Source organism: Apus apus, chromosome 1 (genome assembly GCF_020740795.1).
Source record: "Apus apus isolate bApuApu2 chromosome 1, bApuApu2.pri.cur, whole genome shotgun sequence".
Lineage (NCBI taxonomy): Eukaryota > Metazoa > Chordata > Aves > Apodiformes > Apodidae > Apus > Apus apus.
This window is the reverse complement of record NC_067282.1, coordinates 133,304,872-133,327,172: the sequence shown is the minus strand read 5'-3', so window position 1 is coordinate 133,327,172 and position 22,301 is coordinate 133,304,872. Positions and strand designations below refer to the sequence as shown.

Here is a 22,301-nt window from a genome sequence, read left to right as displayed (position 1 = left end):
AATGGTACTTCTTGTTTCTGTGTGGCACATAATACAGTGCTACAGGGGCAGTTGAAAGCCGATGGAGATTGTTGCTGCTGCTGTACAGACATCCTTTCCTTAGGTCAGCTCTGACCCTTTCTCAGGCTCAATCTCAATTCCTTTTCCGACTGAAATCCAGTTCTGTATGCAGCTGTGGCTCTGGGACTTTCCAAAGCCACTGTCTGGGAATCTGGCATAGCAGCAGAATGCAATTCACTGCAGGTGACCTCTTGCTGAAACAGAGAAAAGGGCTGCCTATCTGTTAAAGAAGCAAGAACCAAAATAAAACGGAGCACTACAACTCTCCCAGGTTTCTTTTAGTGCTTGGTAGGAGGAGGGTAATCAGATCTCAGAGAATGGTGTGCCAGGAAGGAAATTTCTTCCCATGTGCAGCATACAATCAGCCAGGTGCAATATGAGGAAGGGAGGTTTGTCTTCCTCTAAAGCATAAGGTATTAGCCCCTGCCAGAGGCTGTATACCAGAGATCTGATCAGATATGGCAAATTTTGTGTTCCTATGAGCAGTGTGAAGCTTTCATTTCTACTTAACACATTGTAGCAAGTCAAACAATGAGTCATCTCAGGAGGGGGAAAAGGAAAGAAAGCTTTTATCTCCCAGCGGATTGGAAATAATCTCTCCACCGGGGTATAAACAGGTCCATGCTGCCTTCTCTCCAAGGGAAGGAAGCAATTTTAAATTTTTCCGTAAAACAGATACTGACTTGTCACACCTCCCAAGCCTTTCTGCTTGTGCCCAATAAAGGCAGCAGGTCTTTGACTTCTGTGGTAGTGCAGCTGGGCCCCTGTGAGTAAACACAGTGATCTCGGCTGTATATGCTGTATGAGCTGGCTGGCTGAAAGGGAGAACCATTTCCGATTTGAAGCCCTGAAAAAGCTGTGCCCAAACAGAACATATCTGCTATTTCACTACAAAATGCCATACCATACTTTAAATGGACCGAACTACATTGGTATTATTTTATTGCTATACAGGACATGCAAGCTAAAGCAGTGCTAAAGGTGCCACAGCCTCAATGCTTACTTTCCTCTCCTGTGTGGGAACAGCATCTGCTAGCTTTACAGCATCTCCAGGAAGGGTGGGCCAGTCTGAACACTCCTTTGTCAACTCTACCCTTACTGACACACTCTTGCAGAGGCTGTGTGAAGCAGCCGTTCTTTACAGTCCCCAGCCACCTAGAGGGAGGTATAGCCACAGCTCTTTTGTATCCTACAGCTTTTTATTATTTGTGATCAATGACTTTACAAGGAGCATAAAGAGAGAGCACACCTCTCTGCTATGCAAGGATACACACCAAGGATTGATGGGCCCAAGGACTTTGCCTCCCCCGTCTTCTGCACCTTAGAATGAGCAGCTGGAGGAAAATACCATTTTTCAAGGAAAACCTGGAATGAAGTAATGTCCTAGAAGCTTTTCTCAGGATGCTGAGGCTGCTCTTTCTTTCTCAATATGTCACAGATAAAGCAAGGTGGCTAAACTAATGAAGTATTTCACAGTCCAGTGCTTTAGAGTAAATCTGAATCAACATGACGTTCCTCTCCTACACCTGCCCGAGACTTTGCAGATTATGATGTGGGGAGAAAGGATGATTCACTGATGTTTGCCTATATTCCCATGCTTTGTCTCAATTTGGTAACACAGTCATCGTCTCTTCCTACCACAGGTTTGCAGCCCATTTACTGGAGCAGGGATGATGTGGCACAGTGGCTCAGGTGGGCAGAGAAGGAGTTTTCCTTGAGGCCGATTGAGAGCAACACTTTTGAGATGAACGGCAAGGCTCTGCTGCTCCTGACCAAAGAGGACTTTCGATACAGGTCTCCTCATTCAGGTGAGGATTACTTACAGAAGCTGTGATTGAAAAGAAGGAGGAAGCTGTAACAAAATCTGGAAAGGGTCAGAGGAGAAATCGTAATTTTTGGGGTGGACTGGGCAAAAGGAAGAGAGGCAGGACAGAGACACTTGTATGAGGTGTGAAATCCTGATACACCAGAGTTACAGGCAAATTTGGATGCAAATCCAGCCCCAGACATCCAACATGTTTCTAGTTAAAACTCCCTGCAAAATTCCCAGAAAGCAAGTTTCTTTGGCAGCACTTTGTGACTTCCAGCTCTTCCCTGTGAAGGCTTATCTTTTCACAGACCCAACCACAGCAGCAAGTTAATCAAGTGCTCCAGCCTCTTAAGAAGCCCATATTAGCATTCTGCCTCACAGTTGGCTTGGCTGATGCGCTGCTAAAAGTGTCAGTAAAACTCCACCCTGGGGGACCTTTCCTCTATGTTACAGCCCCTGTGGGCTTTGCTTTACTTTACCATATTCTTTCACGTGCTGGAGTCCAGCCCAAAGCACAGCACAGACAGGTGTGTGAATCAGTCTTCCTACTGCTCAAATTATGTCTTCACTTATTCACAAAAAAGATTTAGAACTTTATATGTTGCCTGCCTGTATTTATATCCCCTGCGGTCTGTCTGCTCTAGTTTTACAGTCAAAGTAAGCCTCTGGCCTCCTTTGGGAGGGATGTTTAACTAAATACGAGTTATTGGTTCTAAATGAGAGTTGTGGGCTACTCTTTTGCAAACATGCAAGGTAGTCCAGTGAAATGGAAAGGCTTGTAATTCAGTCACCACAAGCGATCAAAGAGTTTGGACCCAGCAGTTACAGAAACTAGGAGGCTTCCAGAGAAGTACAGCTGCTGCTGCTTCCATCTGGCTGGTGAACAAGCAGTGGCAGTAATTCTGCATCGAGCTGCTTGGCGACTCCCTTGCACCCCCCCCCACACCCACCCTCCTGCAGGATCTGCCTCACAAACTGTGGCTTACACTGAGTGTGTGCAAAGTTTTTTAAGTATGTGCTTCAAATCCAGGACTATTTTTGTATGGAAGGAGATGCCAAACATTAATGTCTATTGCCAGTATAATACAGTGGTGAAAAGTGATGCCCAGAAGTGGTTGGTTTGGGGTTTTTTTTTTGGTTTGTTTTTTAATTCTGGAGCACCGCTATTTGAATTATTTAAATAAAAAATTAGCCCTGCTTAATGAAAAAGGAGCATTGAAAGTGGGCAAGGACTGTAAAGGGTATCTTTGTGTATTTTGCCTGCATTTCCCCTTATCATTCCAATGCCTTGCTGCCTACAAGTTATGTCCCTGTTCTTCCCCTTGAGTGCAATGAGCACACTTGAAATGAGTAGGATTAAAATGTTTGTAGGCTGGAGAAAGAGCGTTACCAGAGGAGAGCCTCTGACTTGCAAATTCTCACTTTAAGCTCTTATTTATCTAATTTGGAATGGTATAACCCCACTAAAAGCCTCCTCCCTTGCTTTTTGTCTCCTCATTCTCTCCAGGTATTACCCACTGATGATAAATCTTTTAAAGGATATCTGAGTCAGTCCCTAAATTTTAGATGAGTGTAGGTAAAGGGACATTACCTCAACATTTCCCAGAAATTAACTATACAGCAAACTTAAGAACTATGAAATAGTGTTTGTCTTAGAGTAAGTTTTTCATTACTGTAGCTACATAAAAGCTGTGTCCTTAAACCCAATGATCTTTAAGAAGGTCCCTTCCAACCTTAACAATTCTATGATTCTTTCCCCTCGTGGTTAAACCAGGAGAACTACATCCACTCCCCCCAGTGCTCCTAGCAATAAAGTGAGCTCACAGTCCCACTGCTATTCTCCTACTTAGGACTGGCCAGGGAAGGGAGGCAGCAGAGGAGGAAGGGAGTGAAAACAGTTTTCACCTTCTTAACTGTCATTACTGCATCTGTGTGTTGCAGAAGCATAACTTTTTTTAAAAAAAGGACAGCTTTATGGATGGCTGTTTTCATTAGTCTGTCAGGCTAAATCAAAAGAGGTACAAATTTGCTACCTTATTACTTGGAGCGTTACAGTAGGAGTCATGATTATGCCACTGTTGCATTCAAAGATGCAAATTATGTGGTAAAATAACTTTTTAGCCTTTCGTATAACAAACACAGAAAAGATAACTGGGTTCTTGAGGCTTTGTTTTTAATTAGATTTGAAAGTATTGCAGTCACCTTTTCAAAATGCCCTAAAGTCACTGCTGAGAGAGTAAAAGAAGCCAAGATGCTAAAAATAAAGGAAACTGAACTGTGGAAAGCAGGATGGCTTTAACTGTTCCATGCTAAGACACTAAGCTTGCCCGCAAATAGAGCATTGGCAGTTAAAAGAGACAAGGGATGAATGGTGCACTGCCTACAATCTCATAGAAACAACTACTAAAAACACCCCCCACACTTCAGAATACTGTCCCAGAAAATCCAAGATTTCCTAAGTGAAACTTCACTAAGTTCCTTTTCAGATAGTGTTTTAGCTGCAACCTGTTCCTCTGTAATATGAGCAGTGACAAACAGAAGAGAGCAAGCAGAACTAAAAGTTGAGCGACTTCCTACTCTGTGTTGTACATTTTCACTTTGAAATGTTCAACCACTTACAAAATGTGCAAGTAGCTAGGTGTTTCATGTACATGTTGTTGGAAGAAGGGCATCAGTACAAGATGTTCTACATAAAAAGACACAAAATAAGCAGTTAGTCCATTGGTCTCCTAGGTACTGCAGTGATATATTCCACTGAGGGAAGATACAAATCTGGTGCTGGGGAATGGTGGGGGAAGTGGGGAACAGCCTGCCTGCACCCCAAAAAAACAAGCATCTGGATCAATTAATGCATGTCAGCTTTGTGCAGTGCAATCTGCTGCAGTCATTTCTGTGGAAGAGTGATACAATAAGAACTAACAGACTGTACATAGAGAGCAGCAAGTTCCCTGCATTTTGTTCCTTAGTCTGCATCATATTTGCAGTCTAGTATTGCCTGTTGCAGGGAGCTCCAAACAGATTCTAGTAACTAGAAATAACTAGCTTTGGGATCCTATTTGGGCTTTTCAGGAATCTAACCAAGACTGGCATACAGAAGTTCCCAAGGCACCTCTAGCACTCAAGTGTCTCCAGCAGTTACCACTACAGCAAGGGTGTTGAGGATAAATATCTCAATTCTTTTCAAGTCTTTGAGTCCATCCCAAAGTTCTAAGAGTTCTTCCTCCTGTGGATTTCCTAGAATTCAGCATCTTAGTGGTACACAGCCTCTGGCCTTGAGGCACCAGTGATGCATGGAGAGGCTTTGCAGCATCTTCCCTCTCCTCCCCACCATGAAGCCTAAATTGTTCAGTAATAAAAGAAGAGCACCATCTTTGCTCCCAGCAACTCACTGCATAAATCATGGGCTCTGCATTTAAGAATTGTGTCCTGAGGTGTCTATCTAAGAAACTGAGGCTGTGATGAGAGATGATGGGACACTAACTACTGCTTGTAAAGGTCTGGAGCTCTTGAATGGGCAGTCATGTAGCCTGAAAAAAAAACACCTCTGTTTTGGGGTAATAAAAGCCTTGTCTTGTCATCCCCCCATTTTTCCACAGCCACTCACAGCAATGTTACGTGCAGCTTTTCTTTTTCTTTTTTTTGCTTTCAGGGAAGAACCTTGCAAAATGGTGAAATGTAGGGTTTTACTGCGAGCATTTTTGGATCTGAAAATAGCACCCAGGAGCCATTAATTCATGCATCAGATGGCTAAATGAGTCTTCTCAGCAGTATGTAGTTTTTAATTTCCTTTTTCCTGCTGTTCGTCTTTCAGGTGATGTTTTGTATGAACTCCTTCAGCATATCCTGAAGCAAAGGAAAGCTCGTATGCTCTTCACACCTTTCTTCCACCCTGGGAACTCTATCCATGCTCAGCCAGAGGTCCTATTACACCAGAATTATGATGAAGGTAACTCTGTCTCATTCTTATGGAGCTGCCATTATTGAGGCGAGTAGAGTAAGGCTATGTGGAACTAGGTCACATTCTTGCTCCAAAGGGACTTAGATAAAGCTACTCTCCTCCCTTTGTCTCCATAGCTTTAGAACAATCAGTTGGTCTAGGGAGTCAACTGTCCCATTCCCCATTTATCTTCTTGTATTTTGTCCTGTTTCCAAAGCCTGCTTAGACCTATGCCAGGTGCAGATTAAAAGAAAACAAACAGCCCAGAAAGTTTTATTGACCCCATTTATTCATTTTTCCTCACTCCTGGTAATGGAGGCAAAGATGCTTCATGGACTTTGAGTATCCTGGAGATGCAACTAGATGCAATTGTTTGCAGAGCAAGGGAGATGGCAGCCTCAGAAAGGAATACTATCACTCAAAGTCAGTTCAGCTGACAATCTGTCATGTCATCATGACAGAGGTCCTAGTGCTGAGCCCATCATATTGCTCAGCTGTTGAGCTGATCAAGCAATTCATGTTGAGAGGTTTTTTTTCTTCAGGTTTTCTCTTATTTTAAATGTCAGAATTGATGGCTTAGATTGTTAGTTAGCCTTCATACTTAGATCATTAGTTAGCCACACATACCATGCCTGTCAAAGGTGGTGAAGAAAGAACAGATGTTTGTAGAATTACATGTATGGGCTTCTTCTCTTCATTATTAGTATAGATCAAAATTTAAGTGTGCTTCTTTCAATGGAATATTGAGGTATTATTTTATTTAAAAATACACACACTGAAGTACTTATTGGTTTTCTCCAATAACAGAAAAATATAAAGTGTAAGCCTTTTAAAAGGCCCATTCGCATCATGGAGAATACACTTTTTCTAGTAAAAAAAAAAGGTTAGGAAAAATTAGTGTTTTTCCTTTTTTAAGTTAAAAGGAGAATAGAACAGAAGTAATTTAGGATATCGCCCTATTCTCTACTAACTGGAGAAAAGATGCATAATTTTTTTCAAGATTCAATGTGGGATTGCAAGAGAAGATTTAGGGGTACTGTCAGACCTCTACAAGTTGCCCATGGCCATCCTGAGCAAGCCAGAGTGAAATGGTACCAGCAAAACTCGGACACTAAGCCAAGAGCAGGACAGCAGCAGGTGGGATAAGGACGCTCCAAAGTGTTTCCACACAGCTGTGTAAATATTTCAGATTTGAAGAGGGTGCTGCAGGTCAGGATGAGGGTGAATTGGCGGAGTTGTGCAAGAGGCAGTTAGTTGCCTAGTGGATTAAGATAGGAACTTTGCTGAGACCTTTATAAAAATCTCCACTTTTTCCTGAAGCTTGGCATTCACCCATCCAGTGGCGTTCCCTTTCTCAACACTAGCTGCCCTCTCAGACACCCCTACTTTAAAGTTATGCAGCACCTTTCACTCTAGAGAGGATTTCACGGGGTTGTTGAGTTGGCCTTTCACGTGCGTCACTTACAACGTAAGTCCTTTGCAATCTGGCCCAACTTCTGTCACAGTGCAGGATAATTAAGAAACAACTTTGGTTTTTTCCTCACAATACTCTGCTGATAGCACCACTGTTTTTGCTCAAAGAACCCTGTGCTATTACTGAAAACTTTTCTTTATAATGACAAAAATCAGTTCTTGCTTTGCTGTGAGAGGAACTTCAAGCAAAAAAACCCTACAGATTACCTGCTGCAGGGCTCTGAGAAATCAGAAAATCTCTATGCCAAGAATTTGTAGACAGGTGATTTTACTTACGTATTTTGACATTCCTTCATTCTTCTTCCTGTTGCAGAGCCACTTGGGAGAAACTAGCACACTTAAGTTTACCATTTTCCCTCAGCAGAATGCACTTAGTGAAAAAAGAATGAATGTGAGAAGCAGAACTTAACCCTACCTAACTCAAAACCTGTAACAGATGGGTCAAGTGTTACTTAGGCACAATTTTGGGTAGTTAAACTTCCTTGGTTATGGATCTTTTTTAGAATCCCTTCCTACTCCTATGATCTTTTTTCCATTTTCTTCTACTGGCTCTTTTGCCTGTTTCCTATTAGATTATATACTTACGATCCTGCTTCTAAATGCTTTAATTTTAAGTTAGTTAATCCAGAATCAGATGAGACCAACATTTACATCTAGTGGCTTTTCACTAGCTTAAGCAAAGTGGGTTTGACTGTTTGAAATCAGTTGGCAGGCTATCTCCAAGATGCATTGGCTTTGGCTTGGAATCTGCCCTGTTGGCATAGGTCTCTGTCCCTGTAGAGGGATGAGCAATGGAGAGTGAATTACCTACACCTCCAGTGGTCATTCTAACTCAGCACTGATTCATCTGATGTGGTGCCATACAGGAAGCTTATACTGTCATTCCCTGCACTTTTTTTATGGGTAAACAAAGTGAGATGGTCATGCCAGCAATTGCTCACTCCTAGAGTGAGTGCAGCCACACCCATCCCTATATGGATCAGACTGGTCAGCAATTTATATGGGACCTAAATTCCCTTCCACAGCTTTTCCTTCAAGAAAGAGTGTTGGTCACTCAGAATGAAGAGCCAGACTGATGAGTGAATCTGTTCCTGTAGGAAATTACATACTGTATATGCTCAGCTTACAGTCATCAGATATGCCAAGGAATTAATGTGATGAATATTTGTTCAGGGTCATTCATGGCAGTAAAACTGCTTGGAGCTGAGTTTGAATTGTTTTATGGTAAACAGCAACTTTGGCCATGAGGGAATTCTTCAGTTAAGTATTTAAAGAGAACAATCTTGAACGAAAGTAAACACTAGTGTGTATCCATTTGTGGTTTTAACTCTTGCTCCTTTTTAGAGTTCCTTGGTCCCTACCTTCTCTCCACCCTGTCCTGCTTCAGAATTATCATGGTTTGGGAACAGACAGATAGGTCTGCTTCTATTTGGAGCTTGTCAGAGCTGACAAATGTTTGCAGAGAGCTTGGTAGAAAGCACAGCAAGGTCTTCCTTTCTGCTTTCAAGGTAGGTGCTCCCCACAGCAAAGGCACTGCCAATATAATTAATGGAGATATTAAACAACACTGGGCCCAGCACTGACTCCTGAGGGACACCACTTGTCACTGTTTTCCATCTGGACTTAGAGCCATTGACCACTACTCTCTGGATGCGACCATCTAGCCAGTTCCTTGCCCACTGAACAGTCCACCCATCAAACCCATATCTCTTCAACATAGAGAGAAGGATGTTGTGGAGGACTGTATCAAAGGCCTTGCAGAAGTCCAGATAGATGACATCCACTGCTTTTCTCTGGTCAACTGATCTAGTTACTTAGCTGTAGAAAGCCACTAGACTGGTCAGGCAGGATTTGCCCCTGGTAAAGCTGTGCTGGCTGTCCTGGATCACCTCCTTGTCCTCCACGTGCCTTAGCATGTCTTCTAGGAGGATCCGTTCCATGATCTTCCCAGGCACAGAGGTGAGGCTGACAGGTCAGTAATTCCCAGGGTCCTCCTTTCTACCCTTCTTAAATATGGGCGTAATGTGTCCTTTCTTCCAGTTACTAGGGACTTCACCTGACTGCCATGACTTTTCAACTATCATGGGCAGTGGTTTGGCAACTACAATTCCTTCAGGACTCTGGGATGTATCTCATCAATTCCCATGGGCTTGTATATCTTCAGGTTCCTCAGATGGTCACGAACCTGATCTTCACTTACACTGGGGGGGACCTTGTCTCTTTGGTCTGCATCTTGTAGGCCATCAACATGAGAGTTGGGAGGAGAGGGGTTGCCAGTGAAGGCTGAGGCAAAAAAGTTGTTGAGAACCTCAGCCTTCTCCTCATCTGTTGTTACCATTTCACCATTGTGGCTCCTCAGGGGGGTAGCTTTCTTTAACCTTCCTTTTCTGGTTTGCGTACCTGTAGAAGCCCTTCTTGTTTTTCTGAACATCTTTTGCCAAGTTCAGTTCTAGCTGTGCCTTGGCTTTCCTGACCTCCTAACTTTAAGAAAATACAGGCACAGAGGCAGGCGTAGTTGTAAATTAATTCCTGTTTAATCTTCACATAATTTGAGCTTCCCACATTAGCTGGCCACATTGCATTTAAAGCTGTTTGGGTTTAAAGAAGAAAAATAATACAGCTCTGGAGTTTCATGTCCTCCAGCTGTTTCATTGTGAGTATCTTAAATCACTCTAGAAATGTATTTTTCTTGCCTGGGGACACAAGTGTGTGAAATAAGTGTTCTGGAGCCATGTTTGTAGCCCAGAAAGCCAACCATGTCCTGGGCTGCTTCAAAAGAAGCATGGCCAGCAGATCAAGGGAGGTGATTCTCCCCTTCCACTCTTGTAAGACCCCACCTGGAGTGCTATGTCTAGTTCCTGAGCTCCCAGCACAGGAAGGAGCAAGTCTGGAGGAGGGCCATGAAGATGATCAGAGGGCTGGAGCACCTCTCTTATGGAAACAGGCTGAGGGAGTTGGGATTGTTCAGCCTGGAGAAGTGAAGGCTCCAATGAGACCTTATAGTGGCCTTCCAGTACCTGAAGGGGGCCTGCAGAAAAGCTGGGGAGGGACATTTTTCAAGGTTGTGTAGCAACTAGACAAGGGGTGATGGCTTTAAACTGGAAGAGGATAGATTTAAGTTAGACGTTTGGAAGAAATTCTTCACTGTGAGGGTGGTGAGACACTGGAGCAGGTTGCCCAGGGAGGCTGTGGATGCCCCATCCCTGGAGGTGTTCAAGGCTAGGTCGGATGGGGCTTTAAGCAACCTGGTTTAGTGGGAAGTCTCCCTGGCCATGGCAGGAGGATTGGTCCAAGATGATCTATAAGGTCACTTCCAACTGAAACCATTCTATGATTGTATGATGATTCTATGTATTTTCTGCCTAAAATTTTAGGTTTGCCCGTAGACATTAGCATCCTTATATAGATTAACAGCCCACTGAGTAGGCAAAAGCGTTGGTGCTATTTCACAGCTTGGCACTACATTTTCTCAGGACTAGAGCTTTTCTGGTTCAGCATTTTCTTTGGGTAAGTGCTGATTCCTCTCTTGATGCCTGTGGGGGTTCCAGGGCAGCGAGAGCCTCTGGGTCTTCACCTTGACAGGCTCTTCAAGGAGTATTGCTTCTTTTACAAGAGACCAAGAGGATAGTTAAAGAGTATCAGAGCCAATGGAGTGAACAGTCAGCCACAAATAGGCAGCTACTTGTTTCAGTTGTTGACATGTACGCAGCAGTTTTCTTCTCTTGTAATCCGTGGCTTTCAACAAACAGCACTGAAATGTGATCTTTGTTCTTTAGATAAAAACCTGTTAGTCGCTGTGCTCTGATGGTATTTTCCTCTTCGCCAGTAATTTCCCAAGTCAAAATTGATGGCCTTAGCTAAGCTGAAAGTTTGAACTGTTTATGTCAGGCATTTCATTTTGTGAGAGAATTGTTAGTATGTAAAGACGTTGACCTAGAGCTGTGATTTATCTCCCCCCTACTGTTAAGGAGCACAGCTGGGGAAGTATGCTCATGCAAAAGTTATGCTAAAAGTCCTGCTGAAAAAATGTAAGTGCTTACATGGGACAACCCATCAGAAGAGAGCACAGACAAAATAAAACAAGGTGAAAAAGTCCTTATGAAGTTATTACATGCTTTTAAAATCAAGCCAGGGGTAAGATTTAGCTAGTGTTTTACAAAGAGCTTCCTACCAGTGGGGTGTTTTAGATAGCCCAGTCTGTATTTCAGAGTAAGATACTCTCTACTTTGACCCAAGCCTCTTATCTAAAGCTTAGTACCAATATTTTCCTGGAGACATTTTCCCTTTTTGTCACTGCCCTCTACCTTACAGTGCTCATCATGGTAGAATAACAGAAACCACACGTAGAGACATGAATGGCAGGAGATTCAAAATGTTTGCACAGAATCACAGTGCAGCTGAATCAGATCTTACTTTCTTTACCTGTGATCCAGTCAGCTTCTCAAGATGGGGTTTCTCTTAACACATTTCCCCAGGAATTGCTGTTACATGGTGATGAAGAGAAATTGTTTTCATGATACTAATTTAATTATGTGTAGTAGTAACTATCTGCATTTATGTGTTGTTTTTCTGGGCATCTGTAGGTCACACAAATAAAAGCATTTCCAGGGTGACAGCAGTACCCAGTAAGCCCACTAGCAATTTGACTGTTAGATCCTACACCTTGATCGCAATATAGACAATCTTTTTTGTTTGTTTTGTTTGTGTTTATTTTCTCTCCACAGATAGCTTTGTCCAGAGACCTTCAAGACCATCCACAGAAACTGTCCACCACAACCCCCCAACCATTGAACTGTTGCATCGTTCTAGATCACCCATCACCAACAACCACCGTCCATCACCAGACCCCGATCAGCGGCCACTGAAGTCCCCTATGGACAACAACACTATGCGTCACCTCTCCCCAGCTGACAGGTTACCAGGGACAAGGCATCAACAAGAGAACAACCACCAGGAGTCCTATCCTCTTTCAGTGTCCCCGATAGAAAACAACCACTGCCCTCCTCCTTCTGAGGTGCTCCAGAAGCCCTCCAGCCCTCGCCAGGAGAACACCAGGGTCATCCAGCTGATGCCCAGCCCTATCATGCATCCTTTGATACTGAACCCCAGGCACTCCGATTTCAAACCACCAAGGTTGTCTGAGGATGGGCTGCACAGGGAGGTAAAGCCAATCAACCTGTCTCACCGGGAAGAGTTAGCTTATATGAACCACATCATGGTGTCTGTATCCCCTCCTGAGGATCATGCAATGCCCATTGGAAGAATAGCAGGTAAGTAACATTCTCTAGGCTACACCAGAGGTGACACTCTTCATTCATAACTAACCATGCTGTGTATTAAGAGCTTCTTGTTTCCTTTTGCTGCTCTGTGACCTCAAGAATTTACTGGCATTCTGCAAGTTTCACCACATCTGTGGTTCAGACAGTTGAATATGATTAAACCAGTTTCATGGCAGGTAAGCAGAGGTGCAAAATGACTTGCTTGTGACCACAGAATGCGTAATTGGTGTTGAAACATTTGTGTCCTGACACTCACTGCCTCTCTACCCGCTAGCAATCCATTTCTTTCCCAAGACAGCTCTCTTCAAAGCTTTGTCCTGCAGAGAGATAATTTTCCAAGAGTTGCATTCACATTAGCATCCAGTCTGATGGAAAGGAAAAAAAACCCCTCTTGTCAGTGACCTTTGTAATAATACAGTGTCAGGCTGACTATTATGGACATGGTGGGACTAATGAATTATCACCTCTGCGTCCTACTTCGTAGGCTTCCCTGTGCTTCTCACAGTAGGATTGTCCCTTTTTATGGAAACAAGGTTGCCTTTGTCCCATGCAAACCACAGGCATTGTCTCACTTTCGTTCTCGTAAATAACTGACATCACAACAGCTGAATCAGGAAGCTGAGGTTACAGAAAATGTTGTTTGTACTTGAAAGGGAACTGTAAATAGATAGGGAGAGGGGGAAGGGTAATCTAACCACTTCAAAAATGTGCTGAATGCCCCAGTAACCAATTTCTTTTGAGAGATGTAAATACACACCACACCCAAAAACATTCCATGCATTTATGTCAGCAGGGAGCTAATGTGACACCCACCTCCTATGGGGCATTACACATGTCTACAGAGGTACATTTTTAAACACCTTGTTCTCTTTTGTCCTTAAGTGCCTTAAATTTGTTACAGATGTGGTGCCGCCTCAGCTTTAATGAGGAAGATTTTCTATTTTCTTAAGACTTACCACTTTAAATTCAATTGGTAATCTCACCATATAGTCAAACATCAAGCACAACAAGGGCCATGATCCTTTCACATAATAGATGGGTTAGAGAAATTAACCTTTTGACATTTTTGCTTGGCTGACATTTGTCTCTCTCCTTTATTACACATACTATTCTCAGCAAGTTAAGAAATATACTTAATGTTATGGCAGAGAAGAAACCCTACTAGCTACATCATTGGAGATTTCCTTTCCATAAAGTACTATTGAAAATCAGAGAGGTTGTTAACTTTCATTTTTCAGAAGGAAATGTTCTCTGAGAGTGACACTTAGACTGAAAAGAATTTAAGATAAAATAAGGGGAGCAGGCAGTGGTGTAATTTTTTAACTTAAACCCAGGAGTTCTCTTACATAATCTTTGGTTTCTTTGGGAATCTTTGATTTCTGCATGTTCTGACACGAGGACTATAACTCATACTCCCACATCCTTTCCATCTCTATGTTGTTTGCAGGGCAACAGAGCCCAAGCCCATGGATATTTGGGCCTGACCCCGTTGCTTGGCACATAAGTGTAGCAGTTTAAAGTGTTATACACAGGCTATATTTGCATGCTAGCAGCTTTCACTTGAAGTCTCATGGCTTTGCTTAGACCCACCAGCATGGGTGGCATGTCTTAAAGAGCTAGTGAAGTATTTCATGCCAAAAAGACCTGAGATGGACTCAGGCTTTCAGTTCAGATGAGGGCAGTGCTTTATGGCTAAGGGTCAGGGGATTACATATCTGGCAGTTGCTAGCATCTTAGATTTCTACCAGTAAACCTGCCAGTGTACTTCCATCAGTACCCCATGGCCCTTAATTGTAAATGCCAGCAAGCCTCAGTTGCTCTACAGACACAAGCAAGTGCTGTTCTGTAATAACTCGTAAACTCTTAACTGGATCCTATAAAGGGCTCACAGCCGATTTAAAGGTTACAAAACCCAGTTTACTACCAAAAATGTGAATGCCCATGTTTAATACCTGAAGTCAACTTCACCAGTGCTAATGGATTCAATGGCAGCATAGGTAGGCTGCCTAGAAGAAAGCATACACCTTTCTCCCTGCTTCCCCCATCTCACAGCCTTCAATTTAGAGCTCTTGCCATTAAGTGATTTTGTTTCAAGAGCATTTCTTTTTTGTCAGGATAAAGCTATTTTCCACCTGAGTGTCCTTATCTTCACTGGTACTTCTATAGTTCAGTTGAGGCTTTTGACCAACCATGGCTCACCACTTCAATTTGAGAGAGACCATGAAAATTGTTAACGCTTGTCTCTTAAAACTGTAAACATACATCAATATAGAGGTAGTGCTAAAAAGAGCTTTTTAAAATTCACTGGCATTTTTTCTATTTTATGGATGAGAAAGGCTGATGGGGTTAGATTATGAAAAGATACACTAGTAGTCCAATGCCAGAGCTAAATACTTATCTGTTTACACTGGTGAGAAGAGAGCCTTGACTTTCTACTGGCTTGCGTGCAGGTGATTTTCAGGGGAGGTAGCAATGAGGAGCAACTACCAGGGAAGCCCCATGGGCTGCTAACTAAAACATTGGGCTGAGCTCCAAAACATGTTTTATTCCCAGCTCAGATATTTTAAATTGTAAAAGGAATTATTCGTCGACTTCAGATACCTCACAGCCTCATAAACCTGTTTATTTGTAGATAGAGTCTGTTTTTAAATGCAGCATGCAATTGCTTAATGCTGAGAAAGAAAACAATGGTTTTGTTTGCTGCTGTACACAAATACTGTGTTTTCAGGATGTCGATCAATAGAGCTCTGGACTTCCTGCCAGACAAAATAATGACCTCTGCTCACCAGCTGACTAATCTTTCCTACCTTTTAATGTAATATCGTTTCTCAAAATATTAATTTTACTGGTAAAGCACTTTGCCTTTTACAGCAAAGAATTTCAAATTGAGAGTCTTCTCCTTTCCTCTAAGGCCGTTTTACACTTCTCTAGCAAAGCAAGAGGCATAAAGTATCTTTATGTTACTCATTAAAGTCCCATATATTATTCATCAATGGCTAGAGTTGATTATAAAAATTATATTTAGCTATCTTCTCAACACAACATGCACAAGTCTTCTCCCTAACTTTGTCAGAATGAGAGGTCATTGTTTTGGGATGAGCCAAAGGCAGACTTGCATTCCCTGTAAATACAGCAGACAGGGGTTAAGCTAACTAACTCAGGCATCAATAGACATCTAGCTATGACAACACTTAAAATATTAAAAATACCTCAGAAGGGGAGTTTGGCACAGCAGAGTAATGGACAATTTTCCCCACTGGAACTGATAATTCAAAGCAGCAACGGTGTTTGTTGTTAGCTCCTAGCTTGGACTCAAACAAACAGGCAGCCTATCTGGCTTACTTTTAGCTCTGAATTTTTTAAATAGCCTGTCTTGGAGTCTGTCTCCTCCCAAACAGTCTCCAGTAATTTCACTCTATGGGGAAAAAGAATGTAATTTTTTTTCTTCCTTTTTTTATTTTCAACACAGTTGCAGTTTCAATCAAGAGAGGTGCCTGAAATTAGGTCTTCTGCAGAATGGAAATTCCACTGCCCATACACCTCTGATGGGAGGGTTTTGTTATCAAACATTTTAGGACTTTTAACATCTCATAAAAAGGTACTTCCCTGAGGTACAAGGAGAGGCAGGGGTTATTGCATTGGCAGGCACTTGTAGTGGGCCATGGCTGAGGCTGGCACTGCAGCCCTCATGGAACCACAGCCACCAGAAACCCTCCAGCCATCATGAAGTTCCACCTCCATGGCTTTCCTGGGACTTCTGCCGATGAGTTCAACCAGGGCAGGTTTTAATCACCAAGGTTTAGGTGTCAAAAATGTCCTTTTTTCAGATATCCAGGTCCACCTCAGCTTGTTAGTGTGAAGGAAAATGGGAACTGACCTATTAGGTCTCACCAGAAACCTGTTGGTTCCCTAAAGGAAGACACAGGAGTCCCTGCAAGAGTCAGCTATGGGATTATCCAACTACAAGAGGGCAGGTTTCTTCCTGACTTTTATCACATAGAAGTTGGCTTAGAAACATGCTAATTAATCTAACAACATGATGGAATTCACCTTACTTTTGATTCAGTCACTTAAAAGTCACTAATACAATTCTGGATGTTTCTTGTGAGGGGAAACATTGCTGAACAGGTTCCTGAGATTTCCACCTCTGTGTCCTTTGCTATACTAGCTCCCTGAAACCAAAAGGTTTGTTCACTAATCCACAGCAAACACTGGTCTTGAAACTTTGGGATATAGCTGTAACTACCCCTTCACTCGAGCACTGCCCTGTACAGGTTCTAATGAAACAGCTGCGTGGTTGGGTAAGGCAGGGTGCCAGGGAGCAGTGCTAGGTGCAGTTGGACTCCCTATCAAGGGCTTCCTGTACTCTTGGAATTTGAATCCAAAAAAACCCATTAAGCTCCAGGTTCATTCTGTGTGTGTTTGAGGCAGACCGATCCCATTTGTGCAAGCGGCCTGGAAGGATGAGAATTACTATTCTTCTGCAGAGCCCCACCTTGCCTAGTGCTTTTCATTTTGCTCTGCATTTGGCTGGGGGGGAATATAAAGGCAGGTGGAGTCTCGTGCTTATTGGTGTCTTTTGGTATGTGGTTCTTACCAGCTGGGTTGCCTTAGCAACTGGACTGTGTTTGACTTTATGAGCTGCCAGATTTGTTTCTTCCCCTTCAGGAGTCTGAGGAAAAGCCAGGTAATGTTTAAACTGTTTAGAAGCACATTGTCTACCACTGTATTGGTTTGGCCCACAAAACTATCAACTGCTGTTGGAATGAGGACAGCCAGGATTCTTACCCTGCCAAAGTAATGAAAGAGATCTACCTCCATCTCTGCCTCCCACCTGCCTCAGGCCCTCAGTGTGCCACACATCCAGAGAGTCCAGGGGCATAGCATGAACCCCACAGACTGGTAGCCAGACACATATGACTTCTCAATAAAAACAGTCTGATGGCCAAAACTGGAAATGCAGTCCCCTGTTTAGAGCACATGAGCCATGAATGACTCACATTCTACTAGAAGCTACAAAACAGTGCTTGTGCTGGGTGTCAGCTATGTGCTAGCTCTGAGCACAGGGAGGTCTTCCACCCCAAAGCTCTGTAAGAATAGTAGTCTGGTTGTTTTTTGTGGGGAGAGAGGTTGGAGGAGGATTCTCCTCCCCTTTGAAAAACTTCATCACTTCTCATAAACTTGTGTGGGAGGGGAAAAAACAGGAGGGGTTAGTTGTGTGAATCTTTCACAAACGTGCTTTAACAAAGTGTGAATCAATTGATTTTTTTATTATTTTTTTTTTACTTTAGAGTTGAGCTGAAAAGCTTCTATTAAAAGAGGATAAGAAAAACAAGCTCAGCTGATTGAGCTATTGGGTTCCTAGCAGGAGACATTTAGAGCTTAAATATCACAAGTCACCACACTTCAAAACATGGCACAATGGCATCTGGTGTCTCCTCAACTCATTTACTAGGACCAGAGCCACAGTGCCTGCATTTGCTCCAGATGTGTCACTATGACATTTACAACTGTGTCAAGTTGTAGGATGGTCTTTTTTTTTTTTTTTTTTTTTTTTTTAAACTGATTTACCAGCAAAATCCTTTGTGCAAATGCAGCTACACCCACATTTGTTAATTTTCCTGTCTGTACAAAATTGTTGTACAGGCACAGTTACTGTGCAATGGCATATGCTGAGTGGAGGAGAGGAAAGGTGGGAAAAGAGGCAAAGAACAGTTATGCCTGTATAGTGAAGAGGGTAAAAACCAATAACTAATCACAACTTAGAAGTTAATTTTTTTGCAGCAGCTGGTACCATTCGCCCTCACAAAAAGGAGGTAGCTTCCTCTTCTATTTAATTTTTAGTGTTTGCAATACAGTTTTATCTATAGGCTCCATTGTGCTACAGTCCCTGCCCCAAAGGTTAACTGTACAGACAAACAAGGTAAATAAATAAAGAAAGGGCATGCAAAGGTCAAAGGTGTTTTCAAGTGTTGTTTGGTGAGAGGTGTTGGAAAGAGAAAGCTGTACTATACTGCACAGAAAATAAAGTCATGGCACAGTGAATCAGTAGACACTAGCTGACTAGTGCCCCACTCAAAACTGAAGGTTAAATTTACTTCCAGATTCTACTGACTAGTAACACCTTCTCTTATGCTATAAAGGCTCACATTTACACATTCCGATTTCTTTTAAAAATGTATTATCCAGCTTAAAATTGCAACAATCAGTACTCTGTACTACTGGTCAGTCTGGCATTTCCCTGGGTTTTTTCTTTATTAAACATCACTGTGACAGCAACCCAAGCTATTCATAAACTCCAGAGGCTGGATATGTAACTCACACTGAGCTATCTCAGTCCTTTCATCTGTTGCAGCATTTAAAGCTAGCAGTAATGTTCCTGTGATACAGCCTCCTCTGTGTTGATGTTGCAGTCACATCCTTCAAGCAAAAAGAGAACCTGCCCAAGTGTGGCCATCTACTACTGGGACAATAACTTGGATTTGCGAACCCAAATCAGTGTAGTCTTTTTTTTCTCGGTTATGCATTGTCTACGTGTGTAAGGCAGTGAGCACAATGGGTGTTTGGTAGTAAAGGCTTGAACCTAATTCCCTCATATAGTAATTTGGTGGTTGGTGACTTCATTCAAGAATGACAATACTGCTTTGTAAGTAGAAACTTTCTTCTACAAGTCACTTACGTGGACAGGCATCTCCACACAGATCTGCCGTGTCACTTGATGTCAGGAAGAGCCTATGCCAGTCAGGTTCCCTGTGTGCACCAGCACTCTAGCTTGTGATCCACCCAGTGATGTGCAGCACTGTTTAATTCATTACTATTCCCTCTTCCAAAGCTGCATCACAAGCTTCACTGTGGTGAATTCTTACCTAAACTGAAAATGATTGATGTATCTTCCTTTGCAGAGGATAACAAACGAAGTTGTAGAGACTTAGCTTTTGTCCTGTACTTCCTTAGAGGTACTCTGTCTTTTAAAGACATAATAATTGCCAATAATGTAGGAGCCTACATGTATACATGCCTAAGACTGCCAAGGCTATCTTCACACCATCATGAGGCATAATCCCAGCAGGGGCTGACAGCATAGTACTAACTGGTGGGCTTTTGTGAAGCACCGACTTTGGGGGTGACTGTGACAAGACAGTCTCAGCAACTGAACAGTTACAAGTTACAGCCGAGGATACTACAGAAAGCTGAAACAGTGGTTCAGTTCAGCATGCTGAGTTGTAAGTGGTGGGGGTACATTGCCTGCTTTCCAGTTGGCTGACCCTCTTTCCCTTAGGGCATCAGCTCATACAGACAGATTGGAGCCTTGAAAGAACCTGGGAAAGTTGGTGTAGGCATGGTGTGTTGCTCCCACGTGGATATGACAGTGGTAATGTCACTGGCCTTGTTTCATCACTTGCCCTTGCAGTCAGGTACACTTTTACATTTACAGTACTGTTTCTTCAAGCCCCTTGTGGAAAGCCAGATTGCTGTAAAGAGACTGAAAATGTGGATCAGAGTCAAGCTCATAGAGTTCATATTCATAGGAGTTTTCATTATAACCTTGAGAGCCATCTTAACATGGCATTAACAATTAATTTCAGCAAGAAAGTATGCCTTGCCTGCTAATTCAACTAATGACACTTAAGCAGTAGCTGAATGGCAATAGCTTGGCTAGGTGGTTGCAGATTTTCTGTGAAGTGTCTTGCTTTACAGCTGCCTCCATTCGTACTGCACAGTTGTAGAAATTAAGTCAATTGTTCAGATCCATGCAGAAACCAGGTCTGACCAAGCCATAGGAAAGCTCAGTCAATTTAGATTTCACCCATTTCATTACTGTAATGCAGCACCTACATGGCTAGGCAGGTGTGGTAAGTGGATTCAGAGTACCCTCAGACTCCAGTGAGGTCAGCAGGATGTTAAACACTTTTTAAAGAAACTAGACGTTTAACTAAATCATGCCCCTTATTTTCCCTGTATACTGCACACTTCCTTCAGGCTAGAGTTGGTTTAATAATTCAGATTTTTTTCTATAAAGCAAACTTGCATCACTTTGAACCCTTGTAGTTAAAGTAGGAATAGACACCATAGTGTTGACACTACACTCTCTTCAGAGACAAGCCTACTGAAGTCTGGTGTAATACTAATCAGTTAGAATATTTCAGTTTATGTTGATTCAAATGCACACCTTTAAATGGGTAAGACTGCAGGCAAAAAGAAGGTCTCAGCAACATAGTGTTTTCCATCTGTATCGAGGGAAGGGAAGGGAAAAAAAGGAAAGGAGTTACAGTTCGACTTTGTCTGCATGTGGAGATTGAACCCACAGAAGACCAGCTCACATTTCAGTTTTCTGCAAGGGGCCTTAAGAAGTGGCAAATTACAGTTTATGAAGAAGTCCCTTCAGGAGGAGCTTCCTGGGAGCACACCAGGAGCCATGTCCTCCAGACACACCTCCAAGAGAGTCTTAGGCTTTCTGATGGAGCACAGCAGTGAGGTTCTTGGGCAGCAGTCTACAAAGAACCATTTGCTGCTGTTGGAAAAAAAAAACAAAAACAGCTCGGTTATCTCAGAAGACTAAACCCAGGGGTGAACTGAGCTTGTGACAGAAGATACTGGGGATTCTCACATTGTGAGGTCAAAAATCCTTACTCTTGTTGGGAATTACTTCACTGTAGTTTTGCTTGCTTCTTTAAAGTAGAATTCAGAAGATCAAGCTTCATCCTTAATTCTTAAGTTCTCCTCATTGAAGTGTTTGGCCAGTTTTCTGTTGTCATTGTGGTTTTGAGGTGTCTGTAGGATGTGTGTGTGAAGAGGCAGAGGTTGAATTCCTCTTCCTTTTCCTAACAATTGTCCTTCATGGGCAGTAAGGGTGAGCGAAAGCCACAGGAGGATTAGAGGCAGGTTTCTTTAGCAAGATAAACGGAAGAGTGCTCTCTAACATTGTGGTGGAGCAGAAAAAGAGCAACACTTGATGCTAATACTGGAAATACCTGTCTGTTTGGTGGAAATGGGGGAATGGAACAAGAGAACAGGGCGGGGGGAGAATCACAGTTTTATAAAAGAATATACTTTAGCTTGCAAATTCATCATCCATCAAACTGTCTGACCCATCCATTACATATTCCTTGTGCTTTGAGTGCTCTTCGCTACAACCACATGATATGAACCTTTTGGATTCTCCTTCCCCTTGCAAGTTTTTATTGCCAAGGACAGAGCTTGGCCTCATTTTGCAGTGTTATTTTTACAACCTCACAGCCCAGCTGTTAGCAGGATGACAGTCTCAGGTTTCTGCTCTCCTTCTCTGCCTGATCTCTCACTTGGTGTTTGGGGACACAACAGAAGCAACATACAACTGTTGTATTGTGTGATCTGGCAACCTCTCTCCTCAGCCCCAGCTTTAATTTACTGAGCAGTTGTCTGTCAAGGGGTTTCTCCCCATTGAAACATTGGCTTTACTGTAACAACTTAACATCCTGCTTCCAACAGCAGCCAACATTCACAGAAAGAAAACTCTTTTCCCTTAGTAACCTGGACATGGATTACTATATAGGGATGAGCAACACTGCTCCATCTCAGGATCAATGCCACCCCAGTCCTCAGACCTGTTTAACCTCTTACACATGAGACTTGATTACTTTTTTCTTGTAGTTTTGTCTGCTAAACTAAGTATGGCATAGAATTAGGTAGATACTGAGGCTGGATTGTGTCTCAACACAGCAGTAATGCTACTGTAGCATGTCTTCATTTCTCAGTGTGCTGT

At 42.6% G+C, this 22,301-nt stretch overlaps 1 protein-coding gene across 2 annotated transcripts in view; it reads left to right on the top strand.

Annotated features, from left to right (window-relative positions):
- ETV6 (ETS variant transcription factor 6) overlaps positions 1-22,301 on the top strand; it is a 137,441-nt gene that overhangs the window by 101,229 nt on the left and 13,911 nt on the right. For both annotated transcript variants that reach the window (XM_051635957.1, XM_051635948.1), the window contains exons 3-5: positions 1,704-1,868; positions 5,682-5,816; positions 12,005-12,550. In XM_051635957.1, coding sequence (XP_051491917.1) covers positions 1,704-1,868; positions 5,682-5,816; positions 12,005-12,550 — 846 coding nt within the window. The remainder of the gene's footprint in view (positions 1-1,703; positions 1,869-5,681; positions 5,817-12,004; positions 12,551-22,301) is intronic.